The sequence below is a fragment of the Chrysoperla carnea genome, chromosome 1 (assembly GCF_905475395.1).
Source record: "Chrysoperla carnea chromosome 1, inChrCarn1.1, whole genome shotgun sequence".
Classification (NCBI taxonomy): Eukaryota; Metazoa; Arthropoda; class Insecta; order Neuroptera; family Chrysopidae; genus Chrysoperla; species Chrysoperla carnea.
In genome coordinates, this window is record NC_058337.1 from 92,242,816 (window position 1) to 92,269,734 (window position 26,919).

The following is a 26,919-nucleotide window of genomic DNA, read 5'->3' on the forward strand; positions in this document are numbered from 1 at the left end:
TATAGTATGTATTATATGGGTATATCAGTTATATGTGTCATGCATGTATCAGTAATGTGATTGAGTAATCAACACTGTCTATACATGGAATTTCAACAGTTAACTCAGTCAATTGTTTGTTTTAACTTGTTTTTAATTAATTTTTCATAGTAAAATCGCATAAATGAGAAATCCAAACAATACCTTTTTGTTTAAAGGCAAATAATATAGATCTCATACTCTGTACATGTATGGAACACATAAGTCTTTTCAAATATTGTTCGAACTGTTATTTTAAATATTAAGATAACAGTGTGAAAATTTTCAAACATAATTGTAAATACAATAACAATATGTTAGTTAGTTTATGCAAAGTTAGTTAAGTTCTGTTCTTATACCACTTGTTTAACACATTTTGAAATATAGTCAAATTTTCTATGCACAATAATAACACTCATGTTATATCAATATTTACTCATCATTATTTTGGGTGGAATTTGTTTCTCTTATATATATATATACATTTCTAATTTTATGCATATATAAGGTGTTCCATTTTAAGGTGATTTATAAAGTTATAAAATGAGAATATTATTGATGGAGATATATTTCGATAGTAAAATATGTTTGTAATTTATCATCCGGTCAAATTGAACCATACAAGTTAAATTTACAAAATTTAAAATACCCGACAAATAAGGATACTTAGAGAGCTATCATGTTTTGGAACAAATTTTTAGAAATATTTTAATTGAAATTGAAATATTTGAGCTGACCTTGTTCTTTTGAATTATTGTTTTGAATTACCTTATTATTTTACCATTTTATTTTTCGAAATGAATTAAGCCAGGTTTATCTGACAATTCACTTCCATAGTAATTATTATTAATATGTTAAAATAATAAGTCGGTCGCCAATTTATTTAGGGTACGGAACCCTAAGCTCACACTTGAAACATAGCTAAGAACACTGTCCTTTAAATTACGATGTACGATGCCACAGACAGACACACACACATAGCGGTCAAACTTGTAACACCCCTTTTTTTATTTCGGGGGTTAAAAATAGGAGTGAAGGTACAAATATTAGCACAAGCTCAAATTTGGTTGGATTGTTCAAAACACCATCATAAGAGAAGGTCACCAAAGCGGGATTTTCGCGATTTTCCAGCGAGCCGTTAAGTTTTATCATAAAATTAACAAAATTTTTAGATCAGATTATCAAATATAAAAAATGTCTCAATATCTTTTTTCCTAAGATATAATGATTCAAAAAGTTGAAGAGTTGTAATCGTCATAATATGCACATGTTTCCGCAAGGTACTACTACATTTGATTTGATCCATTATAGCCTCATTAAAAGTATTTATCTAACAAAATTTTGTCTTCTAACCAATAAATTTAAATTGAAAAGGAAAAAAAATGAAAACAAACAATTGACTGAGTTAATTGTAGAAATACCATGTATAGAGAGTGTTTTACGTAAGTAAAGAAAAATATCCACACTAAGATAGATACACACACATAACTGATATTCCTTTATAATACATACTATAAAATTTGCACCAAATTTGCACCCCCGCGGATAAACGGTGATGTTTACGAAAAAATATTTCACAAGAAAGTTGTTTACTTTTTTATAAGAAACATTTTTTTCATTTAATTTTTTTTGTTCTATCTCTAACGATCTACAAGATGGGTAGCTAAATTAGGACCCAAAATCCAATTCACCTACGTTGCACATTTACCCAAAAACTCGACCTCACTTCTTACGCCCCAAGCACGTTATACAAATTTCAGCTTGATATCTCTTTTCGTTTCTGAACTATCGTGTTCACAGACAGACAACCGAAAATGAAATAATTACCTGATTATATGAACACTTGTACCAAAATTTTGTTCGTTACATCAATATTTTTAAGCGTTACAAACTTGGGACTAAACTTAGTATATCTTGATATATTTCATATATACATGGTATAATTATCAAGATACAATCTAACACAATTATTTCTAGATGAAATGCAAAAATTTATTTCCTACCTACTCGATCGCTTTATGGTTAGAAAATAATGAATTAAGTTTTTAATAAATAGATACAATTTATTTTAACTTTTTCTAGATATTTGCCTTCGCAAATCTAATATAATATGATATGTGTGCTTGATTTAATATTTTGAAATTGATTTATTTCAATAGACGGATGCAATTTACAATACACATCTATGCATATCCCTAATACAGTTTTGTGTATCATCGCACTAAGTTCATACAGAGTGTCAATGTTGAACTTGCGAACTGAAAACTGATAATAAGTAAACTGACCTAACATACATTGCACATTTTATAGCAAAAATTGTTACCATAATAATCCAATAAATTTAAAGAGGGTGCACGAACATATTTTGCTTCACAACAATAAATTTTTTATTTTCCGGTTCATTTTTTAAACTAAAAGATTGGCGGAACCTTCTGAAAATAAGAAAAACGACTATTTCGTTTGATGAATATCTATCGAAATATGATTTTTAAGACAGTGCAATGGACTCATCATGTTATCAGCCAGGAAGTGTACGTTACACTAAGATTTATACAAATCAATTTTTTGGACATTCGGTTAAAAAAAGACGAACTTGAACATATTTTATTTTGCTCATAGAGTTTGATCAAAATCAAGGAAAGGGATGCAATTGCCAATTTTTTAAAAGCTTGCTTTTCAAATTTAGGAGTATAAAAATGCTGAACTTTTCCAGTATTCACATTCCTTGATCAAAGCACGTTAGCAGCATTTGGTCTGGTTTACTGTCATTTGTTTTACAAACAAGGCTTTCTAAAGTAAATAATTTTCTTGACTCATCATTTGATTAACATCCTATAAAGTAACAATCTACATTTAATATGTTAGTTACATTGTTGTCATCACAGCAGTTGGTATTAAATATATCATAATACTTGAATTGTAGCAACAACAATGTATTAACAATTGTTACTTATTGTATGAGTAAATACTATTAATTCAGATGTATACAAATCTACCAACTTATAAAATATTTTGATACTAGTCAAAATCAAATAAAATCTGACTGAAATTTCTACTTCTATCAATAACTCAAATACTCCCAATCATAACTATAGCTTGTTTAACCAAAATATTAGCTAACTTCCTAGGTTCCTAGGTATAAACGAAAAATTATATCTTAAATGAATTATAAATATTATCGAAGATAATAAATGAGAACTCTAGGATATTTCGAAATAAATTTCAATTTTTGCCCCAATTTCCTAGATCAGTTTTTTGTATTTTATAAATACGTATTTAAACTACCAAGTAGTCATCATCAGTAAGAATTATCTAGTCGTACACATCCGCCACCAAATTAGCAAAGAGTACCATTCATAATAAGAGTAATCGCGACTAGCTAATTCTTACTGGTGATGACTACTTGGTAGTCGAAATACGTATTTATAAAATACAAAAAACTGATCTAGGAAATTGAGGCAAAAATCGAAATTTATTTCTTAAATGAATTGACAAGAAATAATCCGAAATTTTATCCAAACTATTAGTGAAACAAAAAAATAAGAAAAACGTCCCTATAGAAATCATTTCCCAGAGAATAATGAACGACGGCTCACGGCCGATTAGGGCTTTTTTTAACATTAAATTTTCGAGTAATGCTTTACCCTCAGTCCAACCTTTGGCAAATTCGGCAGCCAAGTTACAATCGAAATATGTTAAAGATTTGATTCCATTTTCTCTCCTTTTGTTTTAAGAGGTCTTTTTCTGATTTTTCTACCGTCCATGTTGGAAGGATCTAATTAGTCCATTTCATTTTAGAGCGAGTTGGGTAGTAACTATCATTATTAGTTTATTAAAATTAGTTGATTCTCTTTCACTTTGATTGACCATTTAAAGTATATATAACTTGCGGTATTATTGAATAGGAAAAAAATCCTTTCTGTTTTTAGATCTGGATATTGTCATTTTATAGTGCTTATAATGGTCTATGAATGACTATAAAGAATCTTGAAGAAAAAGTCTATTCGAAGTAGATATCGTCACTTATTTTACGTTATACGTGAAAAAACTGGTTCAGGTTCTTTATCTTTAAAGTAAGTACAATACAATTTTTATGTTATGTCATAATAAATATCCTAATCAAACCAAACGTAATGAATCCCACATATTGGGTTGACTACTATGTCAGAAGTATGTCTTTTTTAAACTAATACTACAACAAGTATTTGACTAATAAAATTAATACCTTAAATTTTCAGAAAAATATCTTGTAAATAAGAAAAGTAAGCACTACATTAATGATGTACCAAGCTACGTAAGTAATATAATTCGTACCGGGCATTTCACGACACCTCTCGATCTTTTTTTCTCCCCTGCAGGTGGAAACAGAAAGCGGCAATTTCGTTTTGCACAGCGGGGCGACAGTTGACATTTTTTGACAGTTGACAGTTTTTTTATAGTTGACACTTTTTGCACGGAGGTGAGAAAATAATATTTTTACCTACCATATTTGATACATTTTCATAATTCTATGGAATTATCTATGATATACCCCGACTTTTGGTGTGGTATTGCAAATATACTCAACATACTGAAAGTAATCATGTAACATACATCTCATACATACATGTACATACATTGTACCCATACATACTTGTAGTATACCATATAATAACTTGACTTAGCTATGCAGCAATGATTTCTATTGTTTTTGGTATCCTGTTGTGATATTTAATACAAAATATCCTTTTATTTATATTATATTATGTATATTCACTATTTGTAAATATTTAGAGATGTTATATTTATTATCCTGTCTCCTTGCAAATAATAAATAATCAAATGAATTTTATTATTTACATTTTAAGGAAAATATCATCGTCCAAGTACGTCATAAATTTTTGAGTTTCATTTTCTACTTACATATATGGTTTTCGATTGGAAAATTGTTATTACTTTGTGTGCTATCACAATGTGAAGATTTTCTTTGTTATATTTTCTAGTTGTAATGATATTACTACGAAGTCATTGTATTTGTAATAGATTTAATAATAATAAAAGATAATGATCTAGTTGAAGGAAAATAATCATTTGAATTTTATGCAACAATCTCTTTGAAAAGTTGAAAATAAAAATTTCATCGATTCTAAGTGTAGTTGGCACTTTGGATTGATATGGATCATTAATGTTTTTTGTACTGTTACGAATTAATTTTCTCTTATCTTCTTCTGAGCGACTCCTAGGTTGCAGGTAGGATAACGTACATCAAATTCGGTGAGTAACAGTAAATAAAATTATCAAGATTTATCAGAACTACCTATATGTCAAAGACTAAGCAGAAAGACCAATAAACAGTATAGGAAAACATTGGAAGCGAATATAATGAAATGATTTGGGAAGATAAGGACAAAATCATACAAACGAATTAAGTAACAAGAGAAATTAGTTGCTAGGCATTGAATTTAGAAGGGTACAATGTTTAAACACTTCTTTGTTCGAGACTCTCACATAAGGAATGGGAAGAATGCTGCTTGCTGAGCGCATTAGATTCCTTCAGTGGTGGCATCCTGTAGCCATGAAGATATTTTCTGTTTGATTTGTGTTCAATGTAAAAAGAATTGAAGTTGTGCTGATTGAGATTGTAGCAAAGCGTTGCTACCAGGCTGCTATATAGCTGCCGTTTGCTAGATGAGGAGGGTTCTAGTTAAACCTGATGATGCCCGATTGTAGAATTTTCGAGATCTAAATCCTTAATACTCAGAGGTTTTTTTGGCAGAAGGTACATGCAAATTAAAGATGTAAAAGAAACTGAATTTCATACAGGGTGATCAATTAGACAGGACAGACGTTTTTTTTTTACAACATACTTATGTATTTTTATTTTTTTTATTTTGAGTAGTAGTTTTTCTAAAATAAAATTTTTTAGATTTAGGTTTGAACTGATAGTGCCTTGGTCACTATACAACAATGCTCATAGTAACTCACCAATCATTTGTGAAATTCAAACCAATGACAACGGAAATGTTTAGAAAATCACCAGTACCTTTTAAGTGGCGTTAGAAACGACTACTACCTTTACAGGTAGATGCTGCACTGAAGACGCACATACAAATTAGTATATACTTGTACTTGCATACCCGGAAATGGAGAAAAAATTCCCTTTATTTTTCGAATTCCCTTTATATTATTAACATAAGAAAACCACAAACTGGTTGGATTCTCAGCTAATTTGACCAGTATCCAACAAAAAGCATACAGCGTGAGTTACAAATGATAATATTTAAAACAATGTTTTTACGCGTATTTGTTATAGATCATTTAACAATAAGCACAATCGTATTATTCAAGTAATAATAAATCAACGAGAAATTTATTTATTATTAATATAAGTCAACACATCACACCACGAAGTAAACTAAATATATAACAACAATTGTAACATTACAAGATATACCGCGTTATTGCATTATAATAATATAATAGTCCGTTCATATCTTATTATAATAATACAGGATAGACCGCTCAAAAAATAAATATAATAAATTTGTAAATCTTTTGAAACAAAATCGTATAAGTTTTCTTCTGTTCGTTAAAAACTCAAAAACAACTGAAGTTACACACTATATATAAGATGATTGTAAACCTGCAGTATTGTAAAAAAGTTTTGGTATATCGCACGGTACATACATATAAATCAAATACTTGTAGTCAAGTAATGAGTTATTTTTGGATTTACAATACCACGCAACTACAAAAATATATATTATATTGTGTGCAAGTGATGCTTATAAATTTATATAATATAGATATCGCTCTTCAATCATCAATACTCTAACTATAGACAATAAGATAATTAAAAGTTCATCAAATGATAGATCTTCAATGAACTCATAATTAAATTAAAATTTTGTTGTAATATCATCGACAACCTTATATTTTTATGGTATTATTATAACCTACAAGATTGTCTAAATATTTTAGATAGTTTTTTATCACATTATCTAGATTTTTTGATATAGAAATATCCAATTGAAAAGAATAACCTATATGATTCATCATTTTTTCAGCCAACAGTAAACAATAAAATAATAATAAAAAGCCCGGTGACCTAGGAATTTCTTGTGATTTTTGGAAACTTTGTTAATCAAAAAATGTATTTATAAAGTTTTGTTGAAATCCCTAGTATTTTCCAATCCTTGCATATCTCCTTAACTCACTTAATTAGTCCATTTTCGGTTGTCTGTCATCACGATTACTCAAAAAAGGAGGTCGTAAGAAGTGAGGTCGAGTTCGTATATGAGCAACATATAATAAGCTATACAGAATTAATAATAAGTTTTATTTTGACGTGAAAAAGAACAAACAAATTTAAATCGAATCAAATTAAAAACCCTGTTTAACATATTTTATTTAAATTTTTACTATACTTTAAATGCAATATAAACTCCTTAAAAACAGTAAAAAATATTATATGACTGGCCACCCTGTGTGATATAAGATGGAAATGCAATGACTAACGTCAACGATTTTCATTATAATATTATGTATTACCATCCCACATTATTCAATATTCAGCATTTATACAGTGTGAATACTGAAAAAGAATCCGTAATTAGCATAATTTTAAGTACTTTTTAGTAACTGTTATTTTCTAATACGATCTTTTCTTTAATAATTTTAAATACGCCACAAAGACTTTCCTTCTCCTAGATAAATATAAAAACGATACAAATTCCCTTAACAGAAAGCATTAGCTTAAATGACTTGTGATAAGACTGGGTAAGAATTTCTGGAATGGGTAGATTGACTCAGCTAGCTGTTTTATCGACTTGAATTCTAAACTCTTTAGTGTAAAACTCTGAAGTGAAAAATTTTTTGGATAAAACGGCCTATTGAACAGATAGATATCTGTAGATATTTGGTATAAGACTAGCAACTGATTTGGAAATATTTTTAAAAAAATCAAAAATTCAGGTGTTATTCTTAAGTATCGACTGTAAACGAGGTTATTGAGAATGCCGTGCTTTTAAAATAATAGGCCATTCCCGAACCCTTTTAGTTACGTCGCAAGGCTAAAATTAATATATATCTATCTTTTTCTATTCCTATATAAGGAGGTAAATCAAAAATCAAAATCATTTTGTTCAAACACTCAATAAGACGAGTATCCTATAACTGCGCAATTTTCGTTGCCCGGATTGGGTCGCTAGTTTTAGATAATTCCAAAAATTTAGTTTAAAAAATTTGGATGACTAAAATTTCTTACCCACTTTGTACCCTCTAAATGAAACATTCGGTATATCAAGAACAGATTATAATAACAATAATTCTGTTGTGATTTATGATATTGTTAGTGTTGTTATATTGTTTCAAATTATTATAATATAGATATGTTTAATTATATATTGTTGCCAAGAATATATTATACATAAACTATACTGCATTTCTCCATAAATTTCACTATCATTAAAAAATGCTTTTGACCATAACACACATGAGAAAAAGTAGCGACAAAAGTATGCAATATTTCGGAATAGTTAAGGAAAACATCTTTTGACCAATTTTTTCTTTCATTAAGACAGTTTAGCAAAATATGATAAATTTAAAAGTGACAACACATTTAGTAAAGCGGACCTGAGACCTTTTTATCTCTATTCAGTGTACATGTGTGTCATTGAATTCCATTCTCTTGCCTTTAAAAACTATGAACAATTCTACAATGAAGAAAAATCTTTACATATATATTTTTTATGTAAAATTACCAGCAAATTCAAATGGAGCTATTTTTTTCAGAAAAAATTATCATAAGAGACAAATAACAAAAAACGGTCAGCGGCTAACAAAAGAAACGGCTAGAAAATGGCTCAGAAGGACTGTTGCTTATAACTTGTAGTATTCTTCTCCTAACGTGGTCGGTCATGTGTTCTATAAAGTTATGGCTTTCTTGAATTTTCCTAATTTGAAATCTGCACTCTGTTTATTTCACTATAACTAAAAGTGATAAAATATTTATAATATACAATGCCAATAAATTTTATCAAATAAAAATAAAAGTTTTGGCAACTTTTAAAATATTTATAACTATGAATTTATAGAAAATTTATCCTCATAAATATACTGATGATTTTGTATTTAAAATATTATATAAATTTCATATCGAATAATAAAATGTAAAAACATGGAAACTACATAGTCGTAAAACAGATGCTGATGACAATGTTGAATGGTAGGAGAACGGTATTATGACCTGGCTAATCCACATACAGAGTAATGTAAGAATAAAAAACTCGAAATAGCTAGGCAGTTAATGAATAAGGTGCGACAACAGTGCGAAATGGAAGTGACGGAGGAATACGGAACGCAAGGTCTTCTTCGCATTACCAATCAAAATTATTTTTAAATAAAGATAAAGTATTGCTTATAAGTAATTTAAAGAACATTAAATAACAAATGTTTATAATAGCTAGGTACTTTAGATTGGGTAGTAGATAAGTTGCAAGGACAATGCAGACACACACTCGAAGGCCTGAGGGCCAGTGAGCTACCTTATGTGTTTTACCACGTTTTATTCAAATTATTTCAGTTCCTCAATTATTTTGAGAGGGTAACTACAATTTTTTCCTCCATAATTTTTGTTGTGATGCGGGAATTGAATCTGTTACCCTAGGCCTACAACCTGAAGTACGACTAACAGTACCTAAGAAGTAATGTTCTCCATCCTTGACAGTCTTGTCTATAATCTATACAACCAACCAACCAACCCCTTCAAAAAACAAATGATTATCAATCACGCAGTGAATATTATTTAATTTGAATTAACACGCAATATTTAAACAACAAAAAAGAGTAAATAAATTATGTAATAAAAAAGTGATTGTAAAGATTCTTTGCCGCCTGTTAACACACAACAATAATGATAACAATATAAAAGGGAGAAAGAACAAATTACAAATGTTCAATTATTATCTTATTGTTAAAATCAGAAAAACATAAATATTAAAATTTTCTGAAAAAAAAACCTTATACGAACGCCACACAACTACTATATACTGAAAAATCTTTAATTGGAATTTTAAATGCTTTTAGTATTTGGAAGATAAGTTCGTAATTAATCAGTAAAATTGGCGTCAATAATATGAGGCTAAGAAATTGAAATTTCAAGGAAAACTTAAATTTCTTGGTTAACGTTAGTAAACGTTGGCCTGTGCCATATTTTATCGTTGAGCGTAACATGATTCGCGCAGCGAAATCCGTACCCAAAACCCGAAAGCTTCACAAATTTCGAAGCGAGCACTGAAAGGTGAAACCTTAACGAAGTCAAAGATAGGCTAAAGGTGGCATATTTGATCTTTATACAGGGTGTCTGAGATAATAAGATAAAAAAATATAAGTACTATATCGAAAATCCACCCAAAAATTACTTTACAGTCCCAATACACTAATAGTAAAATACGCTTTCGTTATTTGTCGCTTCTAATGTTGAAAATTTCGCAATAAATATAATTCAAATTGAAATTTTATAATTTCAATTTTTTTTTTATTTAGCTTTTAGTTGAATAAAATAATATTAACTACAATTACCCTTCAAGAAATTATTTTAGGAAAACTCCCCTTACAGGTATCATTTAATAATATTTAGTACAATAGTAATTTATTTAAGCGAGGTATATTTTTTAATGATATATTTTTTTAAGAATTTTTATGTTAACATGACGTCTTTCATTACGAAATTTTCGACCAAAGACTTAGCAAAACTCTTTCTTGTCAAACTTTTAGAAGAAATATGTTTGTACCATTTTTTTAAATCTATTTTATAAATTTTAAACAATTGGAAACTTGTTAGTGATATTGTCTGTATAGAGGTAATAGAATGATCATACGTTTGTATGTATGGCAACTTGTATTGCATATAAATGTTACAAATTGCCTACATGATACAATGTCATTAAAAAACATGGAATATTATTATGGAGTTCAAGATAAAAATCTATACATTAATTAATTCGATATATATTATATAATTCATGATATTTAAAAGCCATGTTGTATAATATTATGAAAGCGTACAGCCATCATGGGTAATTAAACACCAAACACTGTATAGATGCTCAACACTTATTCATTTCTCAAAACAGAAGTTTGCAGTCATTTTATATGGATCGACACGTTGGAACGAAATCGTATTTATATCGATGAGTATTTAAATATTAATTTACTCGAAGCGAGACTTGTTAGTGAACTGTGTAGATAATAATCGAAAAAATTCGTTTTCCTTCCCAGAAAACTTATAAAATTCATCTAAAGCCAAAAATGTATCATTATTATGTCTTTGTTTCAACAATAATGTCCACAGTCTTCTGTTGAACATAATAGAGCTGAAAAAAGTTCCTCCGCTTTCCTCTCTTTCCAGCGAGGGCGAAGGGAGAAAAACTCCGAGTACGTTTTTACTAAAAAAACGAGTGGTTTGACCAATTTTTTCAAGCATGAGTTTCTAAAATAAGAGACCGTGTTAAAATCGTCGTTATTTCTTTTCAAGATTTTCGCCTTATTTTCTTGGTATTGCGTAAAAAATTTTGCAGCCCAGAAAGCAAGAAAAGTGCATCTCTAAAGTGAACGAGTTTGAATATGAATGAGAAAAAATTATTTAATATTTAATGATTTATTGTTCCAGGGTTCGGATTAAACAGACGAAGTTGACGAATAGTTTTACAAAAATTCATATACATTGTAACTAATGACTATTTCAATGATTCAATAAAAATATAAAATCTACAAATTTTGATAACCTTGTCCCTCATAAAATAAACAAATATTACATAATGTTTTTCAAAAGGATTCTTGGTAGTCGACCGAAATTATTCATCCCCTAGAACCGGAATTTCTCTCGATGGCCTTGGTGCACCTACATACTTTGCTTGGTGGTTATAATCAGGACTTGCGGCTTCTCAGCAAATAATTTTGACAGTCTAATGGTAATACAGTAGAATCTCGATAAGTTAAAGTCCAAGGGAAACACAAAATATTTTAAGTTATAGAGGTTTTAAGTTATCAAGTGTCTATGTTAGGTAAAGGTTAATATAGAGGTATGTACATGTTTCTATGTACGCTAGTTAATATAGAGGTATGTACATGTTTCTATGTAGTTACTGAGGGCCTATACAGAGATTATTTATTTAAGTTATAGAGGTTGCGTATTTTAAGTTATAGAGGTTTTGGGCTCTGATGGGAAGGGAACATAGTATTTTTTGAAGTAACAGAGGTTTTTATGTTACCGAGGTTTAAGTTATCGAGATTCTACTGTATAACGTCGTAGCAAGTATTTTAAAAAAAATCATTTAATGATAAATTTTTATGTTTAGTTATTCACGATCTATTCTGAATATCGAAGTATCAAGATTTTACTAAAACAGACAGCATAAGAAACAATTTTGAAGTGGATAAATATAAAAGTTTACTGGACTAATATTATTCCTCAAACAAGGCTTATTTATCATTTGATTTTATGCAAATAATAATAGAAACAATAAGAAATATATACAGATAATAAATACGTATACGTACGAATAAAATAATGTATGTAATAAAGGTAGGTACATATTTTATAATACACTAAATAAATGAATCGGAAATTAAAATACATTATTCACGAAATACCCAACGCACAATTTACTGACTCAAATGAGTAATAATAATCGCACAACAGACAGTTTACTATATACACCTTTTATAACGCCTTCTATAAAATATTACTTTTATATTCACTAATAAAATATTAAATTATTTCTTTGTATAGGCAAAAAATATATGTTTATGTAATAAATAATATAGCTTGTACCATCATAAATAGTATAATTTTTGCTTGTGCTAGAAGCACAAGGAGTAAACAGCTAGAATCGAACTGTTTGCTTAAAACCAAAAACTTCGTAGCTTGTTACAGGTTTTTAAATGTATATCACAGTATTTTATTTCAAAAAGTTCTGGCCTTATTTACCACCACTTCCTGATTTAATCAGTACGAATTATTACCGCCAGTTGACGGGGTTACAACTCCCAGTTATCAATGCCCAATTAAACTCTTGAATATTGACCATTTTTTCAAATACACCTGCTATATCCAAAATTGAGAATGATATTCATGATTTAATCATGTAACATTCAATTGTCAATATCTCGGAAACGGTGAAATTAATAAGTAAATCACGTATAACAGGGCACGTTTATGATAGAGCAATCCCCTACCAGTTTTTAATTTATGTTATTCTATATACTATTTTCAGAAAATTTTTTAATAGACTTACTAAATGGTTACAAGCAAATCGTTTAGTTTTGGAAATGAATTTTGATGTTGGTATATTCTTGGAGTAACAACAAGTGTCCTTTGGTTCCTGTGTACAATATTGATTTGGGGCTGGTGAGGCATCAGGATGTTCACATGGATGTAAAGGAGAGGTGACACCAAAACCACCTTTTAAATACCGTGTTCGTCGAATTTCACTCAATAAAGTGTCTTGAATAGTAACTTTCGGAGTATATGTTCCCGGTGCTACAATGAAAAAAAAGTTACATTATTTTTATGAGAATAAACGTTGACACACAAAAACTAGAAATTAGGTTCAGAGCTATTTGCCTGAATTCGTATTATAAATTTTAAAGTTGCTAAAACAAAGCCGAAGTTAATTTTCACTAATTCAAAGGTCCTTTGTTTTTAATTTACTTTGTTTCTAAGTTACTTCTTCGTGGTTATTTTCATTAACCCAAACTTTTACCTATTTTTTCCTTTAGATAACTATTTGTTCTTTAATTAAAGATTAAACTATGGCATGGTTGCCTAAATTTAATTAGGTAATAGTCCAAGGGATTGAATAACTTCTATGTACTTTTCTATTTTCTTCAAAAGCAACTGAGTAAGGGAAATATATTATCCACCAGATTGAAGAATTTCAGAGGTAAAAGAAAAAGTACCTATTGCGTGTAAAAAGTACTCTTCTGTAAAAACTTATGTCTTTGAGTTTTTAAATTCCTAAAGGATTCAAACTCTTTTTGGTTCCTTTTTTTTAACTTAAATTTTCGATTTTTTGAAATGAAAATAGAAAATCTGTTTTCTAATTAATCAGTTTCAAAAGCAACTTAGAGCACTTTTTAATTTTATAAAATCTAATTGGCATTTGAAAAAATTTCAAATATTACGTGGAACATCATTATCTACAACAATTCCTCTAAATCTTTCCTCATGCCCAAATGTTAGATCACATTTCAGATGTTGATAACCGCAAGCAACTCTATCCGTTATAACATAAAGATTTGGAGCTGGTGATTCCAAATTGGTAGCACCGAATAATGTATTTCTTCTTTCAGAACTTGAAATACCGAATGGTACAAGTCGTTGAATTTTATTTCTTGGTTTTATTTTTGGACTGTAATCACATGGAGCTGGATAATTCTACAATTCAAATAAAAGGTTCGTTAATATGATTGTTAAAGTGCTGCACTCTGTGGTGAAACGCTAATAACTACATAGTGCCATAGTCAAGGTTCAAACCACTATTAACAATGTGAAATGGTAATATGAAATAGACTTACGTTACGGTAAGCATCTCTATAGATGTCGTCTGTATATCGAATAATAGGAGCACACTTTTTATTTTTTTGTTGTGCTGCGTAGTCGGGTTTCATTGTACAAAGCTTGTTTAAATCGACAGGATCATAAGCTCCAGGGGATGGAACATCATTCACTTGGTATTGTTCTTCTATTCGTTCTTTTGTTGGTTTTCTCCATTCATTGCAAGGTTTACATGGTTCACATTTAGATTTTTTTAGTGTTCCCTAAAGACAGATTTAATAGTAATTTTATAAATTTATCCTACCAACCAGTATGAGTAGATCCCACTGTTACCTATATTTTATTTAAAAAAAATCTCTTTAGTTAATATTTTAAACTGGTTTATTGGTCAGATAACTCCTTGATATTACCCCAGCCTGCATATCAATTTTCAACTCTCAAGTTGAGTTTTGAGAGGCTGCGTATCCATAAAATTGACAGGTAATTACCATCACATTGCTAAAAAAACTTTTATAGCATCCATCCCATACGGCCTCATAAACCGTGCTTAGGGGATTATTATCATCATTTAGTTTAAATGAGCTAAAATTCACGAAATTCTTAAGGTTAAGGAACATTCACACAATTTACAGATTCGTTTTTCCACTCTTTTGTCTCTCAAAAGATCAAAAGTTACTAACCTCCTTCTCCTTACAACCGCATATATCCACCATACTCAAAGTATTTTTTATTAAGTTCCCATTTTCATCAAAATCATATCCATATTCATCAATTTTTGTTGGTACTGATGGTGGACTTACGCCCGATGTAAGCTTTGGTCTATTAACATACAATTTTGGTAAACGTTTTTGTGGTTTGACCGAATCAGAATGGCTTGAAACATCTGATGAAGATCGTCGATCGCTATAGTCAAAATTGCAAGGCCCAACTTCACGCTTACACTCTATTTCGAACCGTAAACCCTTCAAAAATTTTCCACCCTTAAAGAAATTAAAATACTAAATTTATTTATATTGTCAAGATTACCTACTTTAATGCATAAAGATAATATATATGATTTGAAATGTACCAATAGAAAGTATGCGATTAAAATAGAATATTTTCGCCATAAGGATGTAAAAATTATGCCGCGACGTGTGTATGTGTGCGTTTTTCAAAAACTACTGAATACTTCATCATTTGAGCTATTGTTTTATGACTTGCGAGTGATTTTGACTAAAATTAAACAACTTAAAAAACCTTAAATCGTGTTCAAAAGTTAATGTTATAAAATTTAATGTTATTTTTTATGGCAACTTGCAAACTTGCATAATTTTCAAACAATCTTTTAAAAAAATTGATTGTGACTTCTCAACATGTTTAAAAACAACTCTCGCCTCAACAATCTTAAATAATTTACCTTTATTTTGTCAGTATTTTTCACATTGTAAAAAGTATTACAAAATGGTTTTTTAGTTTCGAATCTGGGTTTCGATGATAAAAATGGATGATAAGATTCATCTGAAAATAAGAAATAGTTTTATTGGATAAAATTCATTTGAAAATTAGAAACAGTTTTATTATTATATTATATAAAACAAAACCTTACAGAAAAAGCAAATCATAATCAAATTGGGAATTTTTGTGAAATTGATATATTTTTACGAAAAATGATGATACAATTATTTTCGGGATAAAATTTCAGAGACATTGCGGGAGTTGGAAGTACTTTTGAATTTTACCAAAACCATTTATTTTACTTTAATATCTGCATTGATAATATTGCCTGAGCATTTAAATTAAAAGGTTAACGTAAAGGAAAATCCAAGCCCGTGATAGTCGACCCTATTGCAGGGATATATATTCAACCCGCGTAACTAGTAGATATTTATTTAAATTAAAATAATAGGCTGTGTTTTTCGCTATATTACGACGAAGATTTATTAAATGGTAGGCAACTTTGAATATTATTCTTATTCATAATGTTTTGTATCGACAACTTACTTGAGTCACGAATTTCTTCAACGTCATATGTGTTTGGTGCCACCCAACATGGAGTGGATGACAAAATTTTATTACTTTGGTGACTCTTGGTTAAATTGTACATGTTTAGTTGCAAATATGAATAATTGACCTATATTTGATGTACTATTCAACATTATTTTAAAGTAAATAGTGAAATGTTTATAATTCTCTCTTGTAAACTTGAGCGAAAAGAGTGAATGTCATTTGGGGTGAAGTTGGTTTCCATGGTTTATGCTCACAATTAAATAGAAAGCAAACAAGAAGTCTGCATATTGTATGTATAGTTGGGAAAAAATTCTATTATTATTGTAATAAGGTTTAAAATCAAAATTTATATAAAATGTTATCTAATTAAATAATCATAATATTTAACAAATTATAAACTAATTAATATCTATTAACATTACATATAGATTGAGATTCAAAAAAGAAAGTAAAATGCATTAAAATAAATTCCATAGGCCAAAAATAGGTTTATATGAATGAATTGACTCGATTTTTTTTGCGCTTTTATTCTATTTCGCAGTAACTCCAAAATGTTTTGACAACGATCTAATTGGTTCAACTTAAAATAAGCCGACATAACTAAATTTTCGTCAGTACAAAATTACTTCGTTTGGGTGCTAGGCGATTTTAAAAATGATAGATGTGGCGACGTTGATTTATCAGACTTACAAAATCCAGCAAAAAATTTATTAATATGAGTTCACAAACATAGAATATAGAAGGTCTTAGAATTAGCCTCGTCCTCCAAAAAATTTACTATCAAAATTCTTTAGTTCCTTTGGCAATGAAATTGCTATTAAACATTCTTTTGTTGGATTAAAAGCAATGCAATAAGTTTAGCTTAATCGATTTATTTTTAGCTGCGCTTTACCTGCTAGACTCACTCAGCTAGAGTGTTGTAAAGACCATATATATGAATGCATCCTGTATTTTGCGTTTATATATTTATTTGTTTCAAATCTTGTAGCCAACAAATAAAATAACATTGGTAAAATAAAATAGTAAAATTCCCTTGGGTGATTTATTGCACAAATAATAAAGTAGGATTTAGAATATACCGGGCGAGATACTTGTCAACAATCAAGGAGGTGGCAGGGAATGAACTATTTGGGTATAAGGATTATGCGTCAGAAAACGCCTACCATAAATCTACAGTCGTCAGAAACACTGCATATAGTTTCAGATTTGCAAAACAAACGTTGGGTTTAAAAAAAAAAAATTTCGATCAGAAGTTCTAAATATTTTACTCTATCTACAGTTTTCGAAAGGGTTTGCTCCATCTTAAACAGTTTTACTTAGCAGTTTAAAAGTAAAACTTTATTTTGCTTAACAAAGGAAAGACAGCGAAAAGCTTTAATTAAAGCTACGTAGTACATCATGGTTTTAATTAAAAAGGTGTAAATAAAGCCATTTTCATTATCTAAATTTACACAAATATTTCTCATTGAAATACCAACAACTTCTGATCTAATACTAAAATGCTGGTTTCGACGTATTCTACCAGTCTGTTGATTATTGATCATTTATTCGTATAAACTGGTATTATTAAAATTGAAATTTTCAATGTACCTTTAGGTTCTAAATTCGAGTAAGCAAGTTGAAATTCTTCATGACGTATTTAACAATAATAATGCTTCCGAAGTTAATATTGCTCTTTTCGGACAAAGAAATTTTATGATGAATTTCATTTATCAATTCTTAGGTCATTTTTAATATTTACTAAAAATATTTACTCCATTTACTCTCATTTGAATAATTATGTTTACACAAGTTTTCAGAGACTGACGTTATGGAAAATGCACCTGGTTTTTTAAACATGCACGACGGCTAGTATTATACTGGAGTCGAAGAATACTGAATACTTGAGTGCCGTTTCAAAGTTCCTGGAAGAGTATAATATTGTTAAAGGGAATTTCACTAATGAAACTTTCTCTAAATTCATAAGGTTGCAAGACAACGCACCCAATATTTATCAACATTTATCAAATATGTGAACATAATTTATCATATTTATAAAATATGTCTGATAAGAATAACAAGTTCATGTTACAATTTAAAATATTTTTATTTTGAATAACCTTTATTCATGTTCCAAATCATGTTCGATAATCATGTCCAAGTGTTTATTACATATATTTATTGTGTTTTCAATAGTTTTGAAAAATCAAAAAGGTACTTATATTTTTACTAAATTTCTTAAAAATATATTTTCCTTTAGTGTGACTTCTTGAAAAATAGTGTTTTTTTAACTTTTGGATTCGAGATTTATGCTTTTCTCTTCGAAAATCAAAATTTAAAACAATAAGATATCTTAACGTTTTGAGGAAGGGAAGTTGGGGTATAGTGAAACATTTAAAAAATTTAATCTTATTAAGAATATTTCGGAATGAATATAACACAGAATTAGTAAGTGAACTTGTCGTGGTTTTAGTACACTTTTCACTTTTTCTGTTGATAACTTGTTGTTTGATTGTTGTTAAAACGTAGATTTATGAATTCGGATGAATTTTCACAAAAAGTGTATCTTTTTTTGAGAAATCTTTTCATTTGCGGTGAATTTTTTTAATAAATCGTGCATATTTCCCGTTATATTTTATATAGTAAAATTAAAACTTTTAAGGCCTTATAATATTCAAGCTTGGTTTTATCTAGAAACTGGTATGAGACACAGTGACACATAACAGCAATTTTGGGTTTAGTTACATTAGGTACACGGGGTGGGGGAGCTGAGGCTAAGGCGGCTGTCGTCTTTTAGTAAACAGAAAATATAAAGATGGTCAGGTATTCATATACCAGGTAATCCTTTTGTTATTTTTGTACCAGACGAGTCCTTTTTTTGTAGTAAATAACCTGAATCTACATTTTATACTTTGCTTCAATCGCCATAGAAATTAGGGGAGAGGGTAGTTCTTTCTTGAATTAATATTAACCATGATTTTGGTGTACCTATAAATAAAAATCGCAAAATCAAAGACACTGTTTTCAATTAATTTAATAAAAAACTTTCTGATACTTAACTTTAGGGTTCAACCAAAAATTGGTTTATTTTGAGTTGTGTTTTACCTGGTTGAGAGTTGTAGAAATTTTTAGGGCACAGTAAATGAATAATTGGATTTCAAAATTAGCTCGCTGGTGAATAATCTCTAACCTATTAGTTCAAATAGATTCATGAAAAAGATTTTAAGGGAAAAAATCTGCTGAAAATAACTTTAACTTTGCCAAATTTGTGGGCTTTAATACATATTCAAATCTTGAATTCAATCATATTTTGTTTAGTTTAGGTCTTTGAGAACTTTTTTCTGACAAATCATTTTTTAAAAATAGTTAATATAGTTTTAGGTAATATTGGTGACAATGATTCCGAAGATTGTAAGATTGATGGTATTGCCAAGAATGGATATTATTATAATCGAATAATAAATGATACGTTCCGTGGTAATTTAAAAACTTTTAAAGTGGAAAATGTGTTAAGTAAGTTTTTAACTTAATAATATTAAATAAGAGGTATTATAAAGTTGTAGTACATACCCTGGATTCAATTAATTTATCTTGAATGACTATATCGATTCTCGTCAGATATTGGCTATTTATAAAATAACAACGATATGAAGACAAAGTTTGCTGACTAGAAGCAACCGGGAGAATCAATCGCTGTGTATTATGTTTTCAAATTAATTTAAAAAAAAAACATTTTTTAATGTTTCAGGTATAGAATGTTTAAAAACTGACATTTGTGTTTTAAATCACATTCAATCTTAATAGTTTAAGCAAGTACGAAGAATGATTATTTTTTGCTCAGAAACTATGCATCCTATCGATACATAAACCCGATTTTTGTAGTTTTTAGGTCAAAATTACCTTATATACAAAGTTTTATCGAAATCGGAAATACAAATTTTTCCCGATTTTTTCTAAGGGTACCCCTTAAGAAAATTGCAAAAAATCGTAAATTTTTTTTGTTTCCAATATCGATAAAATTCATTATATAAGGTAATTTTGACCTAAAAAATCTAAAAATCGGATTTATTAATGGTTGGATTTGTGGCTTTTGAGATATAATCCAAAATTGGTCACAAAGAGCGATTTGCTCAGAAACTATGCATCCAATCGATACAAAAACCAGATTTTTGTATTTTTTGGGTCAAAATTACCTTACACACAGAGTTTTATCGAAATTGGAAACAAAAATTTCGCAGCACCAATATTTTAAGATGGTTACAAACGTTACAAACTTGGGACCAAACTTACCGTAGACTCCAAACAAGTAACTTTTTTAAAAGATTTATCCAGATCTTTTTATCTAAGAAATTCGTCGTATACATATGGCTAAACATAAAGCTCCAAATGTATTTACTAAATGGCAGACAAAATTGAGTCATGAATGTGCCGTTTAAGTCGCTAATTTGGTGATAAGGTCTTGGATTGCTTCTGATAACTATTTATCTATTTTCAGGTGTTCGAGTTAAAAGTAATAAATATTTAGGAGCAGTATTAAACAATGATATAACTAAATTAACAATATTTACAAAACGTGCAATGCGAATGTATGATCGAAATGAAATATCAAATACAACAACTTTAATTATTAACTTCTATTGTCGAAATAATATGTCGAGAACAGTGGTAAATTGTTATGCATTGCATATAGAAATTACTGCTTTTATTTTAAGTATAAACTTTTACAATATTTTTTTTTAGGTATTCAATCAAAGAATTCAAGATATAAACACATACAAACCGAGGTTTTCACAAAAGCGATATGTATTTGATCTACAAATGCCATGGCCAAAATTAATGGATTTAACATTACTTCAAAATATTGTTGTAACTGATTTAGATTTCTCAAATCGTCACATTCAATTTGACATAGTTCCAAACAATTATTTTACAATTGAATTAAAATCAAAAAATTTAATGGAAAAAACTTATGAGGCTGCAATTAAATTAAAACAGGATTTAATGTTTGTTTCTCAACATGAATTTAATATTTTTGCAACAGTAAGTAGTTGTTTATCGTTTTTTACCAGCAAAATTAAAAGGTTGCTCACACACTTTATTATGCACATTGTATGAGGGATTGTGTTTATAAACTGGAGGTTAATATATGAGTATCCGATGAAAAAGTATTCATAAAAACTGCAAGGACTAAGAGCTACAAGGCCTCATGTATTTTCCTATTCTAATAATTGATACAAAATAAAAAATGAATCTTTAAAAATCGATTTCGATAATTTACGATGGAATTTGAATACAATAGGCTCTTTATAACTTAAAATAAATAGTTTTGGTTAATTATATAGCGAACTAGCAATAATAAAATTCATTTACACACTATCGAAATAGAGTTTTTCTAATCTTTTAGTACTTTTCAAAATTTTTACTCGTCGTTATTTGCAGAATATGGCACATAAATATTTTTTCATGTTTCTTGGGTATAATTTTTTCATCGATTTAAAATTTGATTTGGTATTAACAGGTCTATCAAGGCTTTTAGTTTTGAAAAAATAATAAAAAAGCTAAATGTTTTTTTAACGTTATTGTATCAAGAGCCATTATGAATTCGAAATAATCTTTTAAAATTTATATTACAAAATTCGGGTTTAGTGTAAAGTAATGTCCACTATAATACTCTACACTATGAGTGAATGGTGGATTTTTGATAAATTGTCCATGTTTTTGAACGGGAGATACATCCTCACCGTAATTTTTATATAGTATGTTCAAAGTTAAAAAGTACAACTGAAGTATAAACCTTCATTCATATTAACTTACCGCTGTAGAGTAGGGTTTGGGAAGAAAAAGTAATAATGTTCAATTTAACATCGCTATAATTTGTGAATGTCTTATGCAAAATTTTAAATTACTAATTTTCAGGATGAGCCAGATGCCTTTGGCAATCAACATATTAAGGAGCGTGCAACTATTGTAATTATTCCAGTTTTCGAAGAAGATATTCGGTATTTCACTACCGTGAATTATTCCAATCAAAGAACTGAAAGAATCTATTATAACAATGATTATGATATTACTTCAATTACTTCGTCTGGTATGCGGTATTATGAAGGTTAGATCAAAAATGGTTTTTCTAATGGTACGAGAGCTGGCAACTTTTTAAAAATTTAACTTTAGAAATATTTAATTTCGGATATTTTATTCCTTGTTGAAATCAGGAAGGGATGAAGTACAACCTAAATCTTAAAAGGTTACTTTAATAAACGATGGATTCACACCAGCAATGGAACCAAATTTCTGTATGGCAAATTAAAATGCAAGATATGTAAACTTACGGCCACACTAAAAGTCTCTAATGCTCGTTATTGTGTAAATAAACGTTCGTTAATTTGGCTATTGAAATTTTAAAGCCAGTAATGAGAGCTGCATGGAGCTCTCATTGTCCCATCGCAAAACTTTTTTATTCCTGGAGCCTATAACAATTTGAATTGGCTCCTATTCGTTTAATGGGACCTTTATTGGCACTCATTTCGTGGGTATCGGGTAATCGGATAATCAGAGGTTACATTCATAATTAATACAAAATTAAATTATAGAAATTATGAGTTTCATTAAACATTTTCCTTAGTAGATTCTCTAAGCTGCAGTAGTTTTCTCATTAAAGGGAACTGCAGAACTTTTATGATTTATGAATTTCGGCTTCTGCTTGGGATTTTTGGTGGAAGTCAGGTTGCTGGATGCAGCAACCAGTAGCAAAATGTTCCCCTGCATTTCTTTCATGTGGGCTTAAGGGATATATGTTACTTTTTTGTCAGTAATTTATATGCCGCATTTTTGTATCAATCGCTAATGCCAGATGAACCCTATACTGATAAATGATTGATGATTTGTTTTTCAGATTCCGTGTTAGTTTTAATAATCGTTTCAATTATTCTTTTTACGATGCATAATTTCTTTTAACATTGGTAGTGACATCTATGAGACATTTATTCTACTATACATAGACATAAACCCTTATTACTATTCACAAGTGAATCATAAAAAATAAAATATTATATTAATATTTAAATTATTTTATGTACACCTACATTTTGTAAAATAAGAGTAAAAAAATAACTATGAATATAAAATTAACTAATTTTTAATTTTAATATACCTATTTCACTATTTATTATGTCATTGTTTGAATATTTTACGCTATCATATTATTAAAAATTTGAAACACTTCTACTTTAAGATTATATTGAATGTGTAATGCATATAATTATAAGTTATTGAAATAAGTACATACTTTCAGGTTTGTATTCATATAAATATGCTAATTATTTACGTTGAATTATGTTTAGGTATACCTATAGCTAATTGTTTAGATTAATAGATTTCACAAATCAATATCTAATGAATTCAATATTCATATCATATATTATTAGTTAAAATCAATTATTAATTTTTGTTTTATTACCAGAAGAGTATGTGCATTGCATTTTTTGTTAAAAAAGTTCCCTGGAGTTAAAAATTGTGAAATGGAAAAATTTGTTTTGTGAATAATTATATTTTCCACCCGTTTAGGATTTTCAGATAAAAACTAAATATTTCTAACGTTAAATGAGTTTTTACGATAAAAGGAAAGCTAGTCGTACTGACCCTCTCAGACTTTTTAAATGACTCATGCTTTTATTTTTCCCTACGTTTCTATTTACAAACCACCATGTCAATTGAAAGTTTTTTTTTTTTTTTTTTTTTTTTTTATTTAAAAACTGGCTTCAGCAATTGCCATACAGCCATTAACAAAGTACAATTAAAATACAATTCAAAACTTAAAAGAAAAATTGAAACAATATGTAATATTCTACTAAGTCATAAAATAAAATGAAACAATATATAATATTCTACTAAGTCCTAAAAAAAAAAAAAAAAAATTTAATTCGAAAAAAAAAAAAAATTCAAGAATAAAAAAAAAATCAAACAAATAATAATATATATTCTTAATTAGGACTTTGGAATTTGAAAACAAAAAGGGAAATTCTTATTAATTGAGGAAATAATTATAGAGTAATAACAAGAAATTATAAGTAATTATAGAGACGGGGACACAAAGGAGATTAGAAGGATGTTCGTCGTCGGGGCCCATCGAGACTTTTAACAAAGGTGGTTGACAATAATAACATAGGTTGGGGGCCACGGAAAGGTTTACAGTAGAGAAAGTATGTAGGGTTTTTACATAAGATACACAAAGAACACTTTATTTATGTTTAAATTGGGAGTTGGGTCTTATTAAGGAAGCTGCAAATTGTAGAGAGGATATCATAATTATTTAAGGATAGGAGATGGGGTATAAAGTAAGGACCAAAAACACCCATACGGGCTAAGGAGCTTAGGAGCATTGGTCTATGTTGATTAAAGAGTGGGCAGGCGAAGATGACGTGATTTATGTCGCAGTATGGGTAGCCACATCTACAATTTGTGTCGGGGACAACGTTTATTTTATGTAGATGAGCGGGTAAACTGTTGTGCCCCGTTCTGAGGCGGCCAATCATTGTAATATTTTTCCTGCCCACATCCCATTCATGGAACCATGTTTGAAGTGCTGGAGCAGGCTGTAGTGCATATAGTTTACGACCTTTTGTTGAATTTCTCCATATTTGGTTCCAATCATTCAACATAGACTTTCTGCAGACGGCCCAAAGATCTTGTGCTGGTGGTGGTGAGTTATCTTCTGCACCATTTTGAACTGCGTCCCTAGCCAACATATCAACAAACTCGTTTCCGCGTATACCAATGTGTGATGGACACCACACAAAGGCAACGGAGAAACGATTTTGAATTAGTTTTAGTACGGTGTTTTTTATCAATACTATAAGAAATGGAGTTTTGGAAGAGATGGAATTTTGTTTGAGAAGGGAAAGGGAGCTTAGTGAGTCAGATACAATAGCTGCTTTTCTGATACCCTCAGACTCCACGTATGAGAGTGCTTCCAAAATAGCTACACATTCTGCTGAAAAGATGGAAAAAAATTTTGATATGCTTAAAGAGGCAGAATGTGCGCTAGAGGAACAATGATACGCAACTCCCACACGCGAGTCTGCGTCCAACTTGGAGGCGTCTGTAAAGATGAAGGTATAATTAGGAAGAATGGAGTCCAGGTAATTATTAAATGTGGAATTGACAAAAAAAGAACCATAAACGGCATCGTTCTTGTCAAGGCCACAATCAACAAACACCGGGATTTTTGAATAACGGGATACAAACTCAAAGGAAAAAAAGGGTGGTAATAAGGATTGGTAAATGGGAATTATACCAAAGACACGATAAGCCACCACAAGGAGAGGAAGTTCTTTATTTCTCCAATAGGGGGAGTTTGTACAGTGGTTGTTGAATCGGATAAGTTTCGGAATTAAGGGGTGGGATAAGGAAGAATATTGGTTGAGGAAGAACTTTTTAGCTAAATACAGACGACGGACAGTTAGTGGAGCATCCGCTGCCTCAATCAGTAAGGAGTTAGTGGGACAGGAGCGCATTTGTCCAAGAGCAATGCGTAAAGTTTGGAATTGGACTCTATCTAACCTTAAAGATCGTTGGTTAGAAAGTGGAGACAAAAGGAAGGAACCATAATCGATAAAACTTCGAATAATTTGTCTATATATCATAAGCAAAGTACTCTGATCGGCCCCCCACCAAACTTTGGTGAGAGCACGTATGATGTTGATTCGTGGGGTACATTTACTTATAATATAGTCGACATGCGAATTCCAATTCAATTTTTTATCAAAAATGACTCCTAGGAATTTTACGTTCGTTTGACAGGAAATGGATGTATTGAGAAAGGGAATGGATTCGACATTGCATCTGTGCCTAGTGAAAACCATGGCTGAACTTTTTGTAACGGATATTTCCAAATTGATAGAAATTAAATGGTTTTGTAATGTGGACAAAGCGTTTGAAACATTATCGACAGCTGTTTGTAAAGATTTGGAGGACGAATATAGGACAAAATCATCTGCGTATTGCAGGAGCTGGATAGGAGGCTGATTTACGATTTGTAGACCAGTGGTGTAGATATTGAAAAGGAGGGGACTTAAAACTGCACCCTGCGGCAAGCCTAAGAATGCAGTTCTAGGGCCAGATAAATGATTTTGGTACTTTACAGTGAGATAACGAGCTTTCAGAAAGTTATAAATGAACGATATTAGTCTAGGAGGAGCAGACAAAGACGTGAGGATGTTGATTAAGGTGTTAATATCAACATTGTCAAATGCTCCTTTCACGTCTATAAAGCAACAAACCAGGTATCCATTTTCGGAGAGAGCAATCTGAACATCGGTCATGAGTATAGACAGGTTATCAAGGGTAGAGGATTTCTTGCGAAAGCCTCGCGAGTACGGTGGGATAATATTGTTGTG

The 26,919-nt window shown here is 29.7% G+C and overlaps 2 protein-coding genes across 2 annotated transcripts in view; one reads left to right on the forward strand and one right to left on the reverse strand.

Annotated features, from left to right (window-relative positions):
• The window catches only part of LOC123292140, a 67,607-nt gene extending 50,932 nt beyond the window's left edge, over window positions 1-16,675 (reverse strand). Inside the window, exons 1-6 of the mRNA XM_044872700.1 lie at window positions 16,541-16,675; window positions 15,957-16,057; window positions 15,238-15,537; window positions 14,578-14,820; window positions 14,185-14,437; window positions 13,296-13,540 (exon numbers count right to left, since the gene is read on the reverse strand). Coding sequence (XP_044728635.1) covers window positions 13,296-13,540; window positions 14,185-14,437; window positions 14,578-14,820; window positions 15,238-15,537; window positions 15,957-16,057; window positions 16,541-16,643 — 1,245 coding nt within the window. The 5' untranslated portion in view covers window positions 16,644-16,675. The remainder of the gene's footprint in view (window positions 1-13,295; window positions 13,541-14,184; window positions 14,438-14,577; window positions 14,821-15,237; window positions 15,538-15,956; window positions 16,058-16,540) is intronic.
• A 1,993-nt stretch (window positions 16,676-18,668) lies between these two features.
• On the forward strand, window positions 18,669-22,636 carry LOC123292151. Its single transcript, XM_044872712.1, has 5 exons — window positions 18,669-18,739; window positions 19,901-20,038; window positions 21,021-21,190; window positions 21,266-21,502; window positions 22,442-22,636. The coding sequence occupies exons 1-5, from the start codon at window positions 18,679-18,681 to the stop codon at window positions 22,634-22,636; spliced, it is 801 nt and encodes a 266-aa protein (XP_044728647.1). The 5' UTR covers window positions 18,669-18,678.
• The last annotated feature ends 4,283 nt before the right edge of the window (window positions 22,637-26,919 follow it).